At 48.3% G+C, this 13365-nt stretch overlaps 1 protein-coding gene across 1 annotated transcript in view; it reads left to right on the forward strand.

Moving 5' to 3' along the window:
* The window catches only part of PODXL (podocalyxin like), a 71345-nt gene that overhangs the window by 36341 nt on the left and 21639 nt on the right, over positions 1-13365 (forward strand). Inside the window, exons 5-6 of the mRNA XM_048501478.1 lie at positions 9357-9823; positions 11793-12163. Coding sequence (XP_048357435.1) covers positions 9357-9823; positions 11793-12163 — 838 coding nt within the window. The remainder of the gene's footprint in view (positions 1-9356; positions 9824-11792; positions 12164-13365) is intronic.

Genomic DNA, 13365 nt, shown 5'->3' on the forward strand with positions numbered 1-13365 from the left:
TGACAATAAAAGCAAGGGTGTGGTTTTTTTTTCATAACTGGATAAAACCACTTGTTTGTTTTGACCAAAACTCCCATTTGATGGAATCAACGTGAGTTCTCAGCGTTTAAAAAGAATGTCGTAACGCGATGGGAAGTCAGAAGTATTCCTCGCCATTTGCAAAAGACGACTTCATTGTAAATATATTTTTAATTTTTAAAATGCATTTGTTAGATTTTTTTTTAGTTGCCATTCACCCAAAGGGACTTGCAGCAACTCTGGTGCCTCTATCTTCAAAAATGGGCAGCCTGCTTACACACTCAGAAATTTCCCATGGGCTGCAAATGGAGCCAAGGCACTGCAAAGCAGAGAATCTTGGGCAATTTCCTGGGGTGCCTGTCAGGGGTGCATTTTAAAAGCTAGTGACCCCAAAATTTCAGAGTATCATCCGAAGCCTGTTCGGATGATACCACCCAGGTTTGGTGAAGTTAGGTTCTGGGGGCCCAAAGTTATGGACCCTCAAAGGGGTAGCCACCATCTCCTGTTATCTGCCATTGGAAACAATAGGGGATGGGGCACCCCTTTGGGGGTCCATAACTTTGGACTCCCTGAACCTAACTTCACCAAACATGGGTGGTATCATCAGGACAGTTTCCAAATGATACCCTGAAATTTTGGAGTCACTAGCTATTATAATGTGTTCCCTGCAGGTGAAAATACAAAATAATCAGACGGACCCGAATTTTTCGGGTATACCCGAATATTCGGGTATATCCAAATATGTTATTTGTCTTATTCGGGCATACAGATAATTTTATGGCTGAATAAATCCGAATCTGAATTTTACCGAATTTCTAGGGTATGAACCAAGCCTAGTTGGGACAAATGGCAAATTTGGCTCCTGGTAGAAGACTCAGCCAGTTTGGTGTGGCGATTTAAGTATCTAAGACATGGAAGGAGGCCCGCCTTCAAACCCCTGCTCTACTCTCCTTGGCCAAGTCACAGACTTCCAGCCCAGCCTACCTCACAAGGCTGTTGTGGCTCCTCAGAAGAAAAGGCAGGGTACAGTTGTTGTCGATAAGAGCTGATACTGCTGTATGCAGGGTGGGTCCTGGGCAGGAGTTCTATTCCTCTGCAAGGTAGGGTTGCCAACTCTGGCTTCCGAAATCCCTGGAGATTTGTGGGTGGAGCTTAAGGAGGGTGGGGTTTGGTAGGGGAGGGGCTTCAGTGGAGCATAATGCCACAGAGGCTACCTTCTAATGTGCAGTCCGTGTGCTCTGTCGTCTGGAGGTAAGCTGTCATTCCAAGATAACTCCAGATCTCCCCTGGAAGTTGGTATCTCAGCCATGAGCGCGCTTGGCATCATTTCTGCTTGCATACCTTCTCCGTGTATACCTCTCCTTGTCTCTTTCGGGAGGAGCAAACTGCAGACTTCACAGCAGGGACACTGTTGATCTCTCTTTCGATGTCAAACCAACCGGGGAATTAGAACGCAGCATCTTCAATTCACAGCAACATAAACCCCACTATTTTCGGCCCGCTGGAGCCGGGGAAGCGTCTCTGTTAATTACACAGGGCTGGCCACCGGCTGGGCAGAACAGTGAACTGTTGTTATCTTTCTTGGGGGTGGGGGGTTGCCAGGCTTTTTAAATGAGCAGAAACAAAGTTCAGGTTCGCAGAAACCCAGGACGGACGTCAAATGGCTGTCAAAGATATTTCCCTAGCTGTTCTTCACTGTCTTTAGTTCTTTTTAATAATAAGGGGGGGAGCGCTATCACTTGCTGCTTAAATCCTAGCTGTTGACCCCACCTTTATCAGCCTCTAATATTAGAATTTCAAGCACTGAGCTCTATTCTACTCTATTCAGAGGGCCTCACCTTTTGACCTCACAGTATATATACTCCACTTGCTTTCCATTCCTACCATCAGATCCTCTGAAGATGCCAGCCACAGATGCAGGCGAAACGTCAGGAGAGAATGCTGCTAGAACACAGCCATACAGCCCGGAAACCACACAGCACCCCAATCAATAGTCTGGTAACATGGAGTTGGCGGTGATGGGGAGCGACCACACAGTAGACCCTTGTTCAAATTTGCATTCCGCTGTGCAGCTTGCCCAGTGACCTCGGGCCAGTGATACTCGCTCCCTCTCACCTCCCTCGCCAGATTGTTGTGAGGGTAAAAAGAGGAAGGCGAGCCACGCGCACCGCTCTTGAGCTCCTTGCACAAAGGGCAAGATTAAACCCTACTAAAGACAGGCAGAAGGCCTAAGGAAGGTTTTATGGAACGGAGTTTCACAGCCGTCAGCCACATGAAGCTTAGCGGAGCCTCTTTTGGACCAGATTCCCTTCTCTTCCTGTCCAGCAATTCCTTTCTCATTTCCTGAGCCAAGCAAGTCATTTCTTTCCATGTCCATCACAGTGGAAGGTTTGGATATGTTTCCGCTTCCCCCACGCCGATCTTCAGCGGAAATTTGGTCATGGAGAAGAGAACGGAGGGTTTGGGTTATTGACATATACGCTGCTGTCGTGCAGATGTGTGGGAAATATTTTCATGTTGTTTTCGCCATCCTGGGAGGGAGAGCCTTCACTTGGTCCCATTCTCTGAGCTGTCTTCACCACTAGCTGGTAGCTTAGCACACAGTAAAAACGTGCTTGACATCCTCACCAAAGAATAGCTCCCCATCACCACCAACTCCAGTGAACGTTCTTCTTCACACAACAATGGATTAAAATATGGAATTCACTGCCAAAGAATGTAGTGATGGTTACAAATGTGAGATGGCTTTAAAAAGGGATTGGACAGTTTCATGGAGGTGAGGTCTATCAATGTCTACTAGCTATGGTGACAAGAAAGAAATGCCACATTCAAGCAGTAGATTTTAGGATGCGAGACTAGATGGGCTGATCCATCAAGGCTCTTCTGATGTTCTTGCGATGCTGGACTAGATAGACCACTGGATCAGCCATCAGGGCTCTTCTGATGTTCTTATTATGCTGGACTAGATGGACCACTGGTCTGATCCATCAGGGCTCTTCTGATGTTCTTGCAATGCTGGACTAGATGGACCACTGGTCTGATTCATCAGGGCTCTTCTGATGTTCTTACAATGCTGGACTAGATGGACCACTGGTCTGATGCAGCAGGGCTCTTCTGATGTTCTTAGGATACTGGACTAGATGGACCACTGGTCTGATGCAGCAGGGCTCTTCTGATGTTCTTACGATGCTGGACTAGATGGGCCACTGGTCTGATGCAGCAGGGTTCTTCTGATGTTCTTACGATGCTGGACTAGATGGACCACTGGTCTGATGCAGCAGGGCTCTTCTGATGTTCTTAGGATACTGAACTAGATGGACCACCAGTCTGATGCAGCAGGTCTCTTCTGATGTTCGTACAATGCTGGACTAGATGGACCACTGGTCTGATTCATCAGGGTTCTTCTGATGTTCTTACGATGCTGGACTAAATGGACCACTGGTCTGATGCAGCAGGGCTCTTTTGATGTTCTTAGGATACTGAACTAGATGGACCACCGGTCTGATGCAGCAGGTCTCTTCTGATGTTCGTACAATGCTGGACTAGATGGACCACTGGTCTGATTCATCAGGGCTAATATTCTTAGGATACTGAACTAGATAGACCATTGGTCTGATACAGAAGAGCTCTTCTTATGTTCTTAAGATGTTCAATTAGATAGGCCACTGGTCTGAACTACTCTAAGAAAGTAAGTACCTGGTGAACCTCTGGAGAGAGAGCATTTCCCATAGTAGCGGTCACTGTAGAGAAGGCCCACTGGGCTGCCCCCACCCCCCTCACCTCCAAAGGGGACAGGCCAACCAGGTGGGTCTCCCCTTCCCCGGGCAGGAATGTTTACGTGGATGCGTACTCTCAGGTACCCAAGACTGAAACTGTATAGGGCTTTATAGGTTAGCGCCAGCACTTTGAATTGAGCCTGGTTGCGCATTGGGAGTCCAGATTCCTCAGAACAGGGGTGATGTAAACATATATACATATAAATAGTGTCGCTGAATCAGTATGGAGGGCTGGATTGACTTCTGTTCCAATCCCACTGGGCCTTTTTAATGAACATCAGCTCAAGAACTGACGTCTTAAAGGACCCTTACAAGGTTTCATGGCTGATTTTTTGGTCCTCGTCTATAAGACAGAGTTGAGAACTGTCTTTCAAGGAGGAGGAGGCGTATTGCAGGAGGCTGCAGTGGCTGGCACCCACACACGACGTGTCCTGCCCCGCCAACAGACCCCGCAAGTTACCAGCCCTACCATTTCTGTGCTTTTCTTCCATCGCGTTCGTCTGGTGATCATCAATCCTTGACGTCTCATCAAGCCATCCATCAGTCAAGTGTGACATCTCAGGACTGCTTTATTCTGCCTGCCCCATCTGAGTCATGGTGATAAGAGCTGAATTGGCTGGCAAAGGAGAAAGCAGAGGGACGAGGGTGGTCTTTGGCACAAAAAAACAAACGGGGTTATCTGGCATCAGGAGCAGCAGAGGCGTAGGAGGTTAAGAGCTCGTATATCTAATCTGGAGGAACCGGGTTTGATTCCCAGCTCTGCTGCCTGAGCTCTGGAGGCTTATCTGGGGAATTCAGATTAGCCTATGCACTCCCACACACGCCAGCTGGGTGACCTTGGGCTAGTCACAGCTTCTCGGAGCTCTCTCAGCCCCACCCACCTCACAGGGTGTTTGTTGTGAGGGGGGAAGGGCAAGGGGATTGTAAGCACTTTGAGTCTCCTGCAGGAGAGAAAGGGGGGATATAAATCCAAACTCTTCTTCTTCATCATCATCATCTTCTGCACCAGGTGAGGGCAGCAGACTCCAAGAGCACTTTTGGGGTTGCATATGATTGCAGATAAAAGCTGCGGGCTGTGTATTTTTATTGCGTTAACCTCAGACTCCTGCAGAGACCTGTTGTTAACCTCAGACTCATGCAGAGACACGCTGTTAGCATCCTTGGCCGAGGCTTTATCCATCACCTGGGAAGATTCTGGAGAAGAACTGTTTTCGAGGAATGGCTTCCCCCTAAGTTACATTCCTATCTTCAAAGAGTACCACAGAGCCGGGTTGCCAACTCTGGTCTTCAGAAGTCTCTGGAGTTTTGGGGATGAGGTCTGGGGAAGGCAGGAAGCTCAGCAAGGTGAAACATCATAGAGCCCACCCTCCAAAACAGCCTGAACTTATCCATATCGTCTGAGGATCACTGTGTTTCTAGAGCAGACCTGGGCATTATAAGGCCCGCGGGCCACATCCGGCCCGCCGGATGACCCTGACTGGCCCCCCTGCTGTGCTGGGGAGCGCGGTGTCTTTGAAAGCCCCGCAGAAGCCGGTTGCCTTGGCTGCCGGCTTCTGCGGGGCTTTCAAAAGCGCCTCGCCCCCCTGCCTTTTGGCCCGGCCCTCCACAATATTTTCTTTTTCTTATGCGGCCCCATGGAAAAAATAATTGCCCACCCCTGTTCTAGAGTATCTCTGGGCCCATTTGGTCACTGTATGATTCAGTGGAAAAGAAGACTAAAGAGGTGAGACATTTGTTCCAGGGTATATTGATCCACTACGTTTGCAGTCAGGACAATACATTTTCATTAAAGTGTGTTTATTTATATCTAAGTTTTCAGCCTCATTTTTCTTCCAAAGTCGCTCACAGGAACTGGGAAACAATTGACATTTTGCACAAAAACTCCTCGGGGAAGGGAGCTGTCCGCGAGAGCGCCATCTAGGCAAAATGGCTACGTCCCGGGCTGCTTCCTGAACTCTCCCGTTGCCGCTTGGGAGATCCCAGTTTCCCCAAAGTCCCCACTCACCAATGACAGATTGACTGTCCCCTACGTGACTGGGCTTGCGCGAGTGGACAAAAAGCTGTTTCTCTCTGGGCCGCTACTTTCTGCTTCGGTTGTTTAGAGCAAGGGTCTCTAATATAGTCTCCAATATAGCTTTAAAAGGGGCTTGGACAGATTTATGAAGTCGATTTATGGCTACCAATCTTGATCCTCTTTGATCTGAGGTTGCAAATGCCTTAGCAGACCAGGTGATCGGGAGCAACAACTTCAGAAGCCATTGCTTTCACATCCTGCATGTGAGCTCCCAAAGGCACCTGGTGGGCCACTGCGAGTAGCAGAGCGCTGGACTAGATGGACTCTGGTCTGATCCAGCTGGCTCGTTCTTATGTTCTTATGTTCTTATAGTGCCCATTGACACTAGGGCATCTTCTGACACTTGTACTGGTACAAGGGTTGCCAACTCCAGGTGGGCCCTGGAGATTTCCCAGACTTAGACCCCTTCTGCACATGCAGAATAATGCACTTTTGACCCACTTTTAAAAGTGTTTGCAGGTGGATTTTGCTATTCCACACAGTGGAGGAGGAGGGGGGAAGGGCAAGGAGATTGTTAGCCCCTTTGAGTCTCCTGCAGGAGAGAAAGGGGGGATATAAATCCAAACTACTACTCCTCCTCCTCCTCCTCCTCTTCTTCTTCTTCTCCTTCTTCTTCTTCTTCTCCTTCTAAAATCCAGATGCAAAGTGCATTGAAAGTGCATTATTTTGCAGGTGTGGAGGGGCCTCAGACCTGATCTCCCGACAACAGGGATAAGTGTCCCTAGAGAAAATGACTGATTTAAAAGAAGATCTTTCCTTTTTCCCAAACCTGGCACCCCCAGGATCTGTTCCTAAATCTCCAGCCATGTCCAAACCCGGCGTTGGCCACCCAGCAAACTGATGTCCAGAGATTGCCTCTCAGAGTGGAACAAGCTACTTGCCCTCGACACCCCGGCAGGATTTCCATCTCCCCGTTATGAAGTTCACCCCTTGCCCCCACTTGATCAGAAAAGGCTGCGGAGGGGAAGCGAGGGTTTCCAAATCAGACCGCCATCCCCCCCTCCCCGCACTCAGCCGAATCACTTTCCCCCCTCCTTTCTCCTGAGCTGTCGTGGCTCCGTGCCAGCGGCACCGCTGGTGGGACCCACCCAGCCGAACGGAGCACGTCGCTCCCTCCGTTTCCGAAGTTATTCTTTGGCATTTCCCTTTCTCGCTATTAATAGATCCCGAGCCAACCCAAGCTGTGTCACCAAGGTGACTGGAAGGGAAAGCAATTCCTCTCGACGGGAAATAAAGGCACTTGGACAAGGAGTGAACTTGTGGGCAGGAACCTCTGAGGCTCAGATGAAGGCGGAGGAGGAAGAGACGGGGCATTCCTTTCTTGGCTGTGTTGGCATTCTCATTGGCCAGAATGGCCTACATAGATAAAAGCCTGCCTGCCCGTGTGCCTGCTAACCCGTCTTCTTGGTCCTAGGCTTTATGATAATATTCTCTCTCTCTCTGCTAGAAGAAGAAGAAGAGTTTGGATTTATATCCCCCCTTTCTCTCCTGCAGGAGACTCAAAGGGGCTTACAATCTCCTTGCCCTTCCCCCTCACAACAAACACCCTGTGAGGTAGGTGGGGCTGAGAGAGCTCCGAGAAGCTGTGACTAGCCCAAGGTCACCCAGCTGGCGTGTGGGGGAGTGTACAGGCTAATCTGAATTCCCCAGATAAGCCTCCACAGCTCGGGCGGCGGAGCTGGGAATCAAACCCGGTTCCTCCAGATTAGATACACGAGCAGGTTTCTGTTATAGGTTTAGAAGGAAGATTTATTTATTTTTAAGTGCAGATGTGATGAATAGGAACTAATGGAGAGCCAGTTTGGTGCAGTGTTTAAAATGCCAGACTAGGATCTGAGAGCCCTGGGTTCGAATCTCTCCCACGGAAGCTTGCTGGGTGATCTTGGGCCTGCCACATATGCTCAACCTACCTCAAAGGGTTATTGAGAGAATAAATGGGAGGAGAGGAGACCGATGCAAGCTACTTTAGGCTCCCCATTGGGGCGCAAGGTGGGGTATAGATGCAGTCAATAAAAACAGAGACCTGGGTTCATGTCCTGACATGACAATACAGGGCAGAGTGGTCAAAAGGGAATCATACAGCATAGTTTCATTAAGTGGTCCAGCAGAGCAGAATAATATTTATTAATTTACTACTAACTTGCTACTAACCTAATACTTACTACTGGCTGTCCACATGTAACCTTGCGTTGAGTTCCGTCCCTCAAAGATATTAGTTTGGCCTTCTTGGTAGCTTACTGTTATAGTGAGAAAGCTGCCTGTGATGAAGTTGTTCTGTTACTGTATCAAGGCAAGTCACACAAGGTCTTTGATCTCCGGGTAGGGAACCAAATGGGTTCAATAAATTACCCAAAAGGAAGCCAGTTACCAAACCGTCATACATCAAAGAGGCTGGCTGACCGCATGGGCCGGAAACGAAGTTTTCCTGGGGACAAAGAAAAGTTAATTCTAATCCAAGCTGTGCTGCAGGGAGCATCTCTAAGCTTGGGGCGGAGACAAGCCTGCAGGAATCGTGCTGTTAGCTGAGAAATGTTTTATTGTTTTCTGTTTTTCTTTTCAATAAAATTGTTAAGAACTCAGCTGGTTTCAGAGTATCTGGAGAAAAGAACCCAGAATCTACAAGGCAGGCATCCCCCACCCCACCCCGCCCCGGGGCCAGGTCTTGTAACTTGGTGCCAGCGGTGGGATTCAAACCTACGCCCCTGAAGAGGGTGACACTGCCAGACTGTGAGAAAGCAAGCAATCTTGCCCAAATTAATGTGAGCACAGGAGGCCTACATTTCACAGAAGATGTTTCTTCAGCTCATTTAGCACTTTAACAGTGTTACGTAGTGGTTATGGTGTTCAACTAGGACTTGAGAGTCCCTGGTTCGAATCCCCGCTCTGCCATGGGAGCTTGCTGGGTGACATTAGGCCAGTCACACACCCTCAGCCTGAGCTATTTTGCAGGTGTCTGTTGTGTGGCCGAGGTCTGGTAGTTTCTGCTCCTAACTTTTTGCCCGTATCTATGGCTGGTATCTTCAGAAGCACGTCACAGTGAGAAGCGTATCTCTCTATGGCATGTAATGAGAGGATACGCACAGGCATAGAAGTGGGCAAAGCGTTAGGAGCAAATTCTGCCAGACCACGGCCACACAGCCAGAAACCCCACGATAGCCAGTTCATTCCAGCGGTGAAAGCCTTCTATAATACACTTTGATAATTTCACTGGGTTGTTGTGAGGCTAAAAAGGTGATCAGGAGACAAATGTAAGTAATTTCGGGTCTCCATTTGGGGAGCACACAAGCTATAAATGAAATAATAAACTCTGGTTCATGCCCTGAATATGTGTACAAAGAACATACCAGCAGTGTATGTAAACAGGCTGATGGCAGCCATTGGTAGAGGAATGCAGAGAGAGAGGGACAGAGTTGGCAATAAGGTAAAAATTTCTATAACGTTCCTCACTTTCTCTGTCTCTTTAGGTCACGCTGATGACACCACTGTAGCAGCCACAACTGTGAAAGTGTCTTCTACTGTGGGAAACATTCCGACAACACAAAGTTCAGGAACGACAAAAGTCAGTGCTCCACCTACCACACCTGCCCCTTCCACACCTGGAACCAAGGCAAGTTCCGCGCCAACTTCAGTCAAGCCTGCCCAAAGCAGTGTGACAACAGAGGCGTCCAGACCAACGCCCACATCAAAAGATGGACACACCAAGGCCTCAAATGCTCCAGCATAGCGTCGCCCGCGCAAACCAGCGCGACAAAGCCCGCTACGTCAGCTCAGGGCACAACCGCTCCTGGTCGCATCTCTTCCCCCCACTCTAGCGTAGCTGCCATTCCGCCATCGCAAGCAACAGACAAACCTTCACCAGCTCCTGGTTCAAAAGGGACAACGCCATCTGTTGGGATTTCACCTTTGGCAGCGACAAGTATTTCTTCAGCCCAGAGGACCACTGAACTCCCCAAAGGTATGTCTTTGTGGAACATTAGGAAACAGAGGAACACGCAACCCATTCCTGTAATTCTCTGCTAGGAGAATTATACATCCTTGCCTGAGTCCCGTAGGGGCCCCACACCTGCCTTGCCCAAAGTTGTGGAAACTGGAAAAAAACTCCAGAGCTCTCAATTACACAGTCTATCTAATCTGCAAATCTGCTCATTTTCTCCAGGTTCCAGGGGTTTGAGCCCTTCGGGGGACAGTGGCCAATAAATCGAAGGAAGGAAGGAAGGAAGGAAGGAAGGAAGGAAGGAAGGAAGGAAGGAAGGAAGGAAGGAAGGAAGGAAGGAAGGAAGGAAGGAAGGAAGGAAGGAAGGAAGGAAGGAAGGAAGGAAGGAAGGAAGGAAGGAAGGAAGGAAGGAAGGAAGGAAGGGTGGGTGGGTGGGTGGGTGGGTGGGTGGGTGGATGCTTTCCCACACAGGAATCTTTTTTAAACCACGGTTTTGCAGATATATCTCTCCTAGGGTGGCCAACTCCAGCTTGGGAAGGTCATACAGGTTTCAAAGTAGAACCAGTAGCAAGGGCAGCCCTTGACTGTTAGTGATAGATTTGGGGTGGACAAGAAGAGCCCAGCTTGGTTTGGTTGTTGTGGGCTTTCCTGGCTGTGTGGCCATGGTCTGGTAGATCTTGTTCCTAATGTTTTGCCTGCATCTGTGGCCGGCATCGCAGCAGCGCCATTCGCACCATCCCCAAGCGGTGTGAAAGCGCCACTTTTAAACCTTGCTCATGGAGCAAGGTTTTCGCTTGATGCCTTCCCTGCTGAAAATTGCGGTGCAAAACCACACCACACGGCATAGAGAGCATGCGTTTTTTGGCCCCTGTGCTGTGTGACAGGAACTTACCTTGCCTTCTGTGTGCAGCTCGGGACAGCTGCAAAGACATGCATATGCTGGCCTTCCGGCCTCTGGGGGTCAGAGGGGCGGCGATAGGCATGTCTTCACAACTTATCCCAACTACAAGCTGGAAATAATTCTAATACGCACAACAGAAAAGCGTCGAGAGACGACCTGCATGGATCGTCGCGAGCAGTTCCGATGCTCCACCCAGGCTTACTTAAGAAGCAGGTGGAGAGCAGCACTTCTGCTATGGCCGTGCAGAAATAGCTATGATTTCAGCAGATCCACATCCTCAACGGCATAGTCTCTGTTGCTTGGGAATTTGGAGGTATCTCCCAGAAGTAACCGCTGATGGGAAGCTGTTGAGGCAACATGTAAAACATACTAGACTCCAAAACTCTCACCACTCAAAGTGGGAGGAGTCTAGAGGACACCTCAAGCCCCCCCCCCATCCCAGTATGTTGCTGGAATGGTATATAGGGGGGATACATAAGTTCTTTAAATGGTGGATAGAGAGTTCTCCTAAAGCTATCCGCCATGCCAAGCAAACGTAGTTCCCCTGGCGGCCTGTGGTGCTCTCCCATTTGAGCAGGGAGGCCACTTGGCACACTACCTGGTATTGCTTAATAAACCCCGTTCAAAGGAGGGCGCCATAATGCTCGCCAGGTTTAATATTATGCCTTCTGCCTTGTTGCATGGCAGATTTAATAAGCAAGAAAAGGCTAAAAGATTGTGCCCATGTAACGACGGCTCAGTTGAATCTCTGGCCCACCAATTACTACACTGTCTCAGATTCAAGGAAATCAGATCCAAGTATGTGAATCTTACTCCTTTACATTTACCCCATCTCCCCGATTTAATTAGGTTACACTACTTGTTGGACAACCCTGATCCTTCTCTCTGTATGATAGTGGCAGACTTTCTCCTGGAAATTACTAAACGCCAGTAGATATCCTTCGACCTAACATTTATTTCCTGTATTGTATATGCTTTTTAATCAGTGTTTTTATTATTGTTGTACTGTTGTCTATGCCAATAAAGGCTTGCTTCTTCTTAAATTGTGGTTTGTTTGTTTTTCTTCATTCTTTTTCTCCCTTTTTAAAGGAACAATAGCAACAAGCTCAGCCACAACCCAAGGATCCAGCACAACGCCTCTAGGAAGCGTTGCTGTAAACCAGAACAGAATCACCACGGTCAGCGGACAGTCTCCTACAAGTTTGGGGGGGTCCACAATGCAAACCACACCTGAGACAAGGCGAACGATGACATCCAGTTTTACAAAGGCAACTGCAAGCTCAAAACCGGAAGGATCACCTGGAACTACAACCCACCATGCATATGACAAGGGTTCCCAACACACACCCTTGAGCCCGGGGACCTCGGTTGAAACGACAGCTACCGAAGTCCACCCAACCCAGCGTGGCCCACCTTCTGGTGACCCGAGCAATCCTTCGTGGTTTCTGACCCAGACTCAGGTAAAGCACAGCTACGGGTTTGTTTGGGGTTTTTTCAAAACGTTCGTTTTAGAAGGTTATCCATTATTTCAGATCTCCGCTTTGGAGGGGTTGGTTGATTTGGGTTGTACTGTGTATTTGGTGTGTGCGTTGTTCAACTTTTTGACCCCGTGGGTCGGGGGGGGCTGTCCAGAGACCATCAAGATTTCGGGGGTTATCGTCTTTGAAGAGTCAGAGCTCCCAGAGGATTCCGTTCCCAGAAAATAACGCAAGAGAAAACACAGCAATGGCAGAATTACGGGGTTTTGCAAGTGGGAGACTTAATCAAGAATTTCAAGATAAACAAAAAAATGGCTCTGTCTGAGACCTGGGCCCCACAGGAATGAAGTAACTTCACAAGGTGTGTAAAACAGAGCTGGTCCATCATATGGTTGAGACCACTACATTTTACCTTCTTTGGCCTCACTCCTGTTCACCTTTTTACTTGTTAGCATGTAAGTTTATTCCTTAAATGCTGGACTTTGGATCATTGCTACCATCCTATCTTACAACAGTGTAATCGCCATAAGATCTAGGTTGGGTTTTAAAATTTTAACATGTTTCATTGTTTTTACGTTATTACCGTAAGCTGCCCTGAACCCGTAAGGGGAAGGACATCATGCGAAACCAATAAAATAAATAAATAAATACATTATTGCTTCCTGTAAGAATAACAATGTGGGGGGTGGGACTTATATGGTTGAAATTAATAATTTGTGGAGGTTTTAGTATAAGCCAATTGTACTGAAAAAGGATGAAAAGGAAAAAAATGATTTGATAATTATTATAATTTAATAGTTATAATTTAATTGGGATGTTGTGTGGTTTCCGGGCTGTATGGCCGTGTTCTAGTAGCATTTTCTCCTGACGTTTTGCCTGCATCTGTGGCTGGCATCTTCGTTTCCGGGCTGTATGGCCGTGTCCTAGTAGCATTTTCTCCTGACGTTTCGCCTGCATCTGTGGCTGGCATCTTCGTTTCCGGGCTGTATGGCCGTGTTCTGGTAGCATTTTCTCCTGACGTTTTGCCTGCATCTGTGGCTGGCATCTTCAGAGGATCTTCAAGTGCCAGCCACAGATGCAGGCGAAACATCAGGAGAAAATGCTACTAGAACACGGCCATACAGCCCGGAAACCACACAACACCCTAGTGGTTCTGGCCATGAAAGCCTTTGACAATATAAATT

The sequence above is a fragment of the Sphaerodactylus townsendi genome, linkage group LG06 (genome assembly GCF_021028975.2).
Source record: "Sphaerodactylus townsendi isolate TG3544 linkage group LG06, MPM_Stown_v2.3, whole genome shotgun sequence".
In the NCBI taxonomy this organism is placed as follows: domain Eukaryota; kingdom Metazoa; phylum Chordata; class Lepidosauria; order Squamata; family Sphaerodactylidae; genus Sphaerodactylus; species Sphaerodactylus townsendi.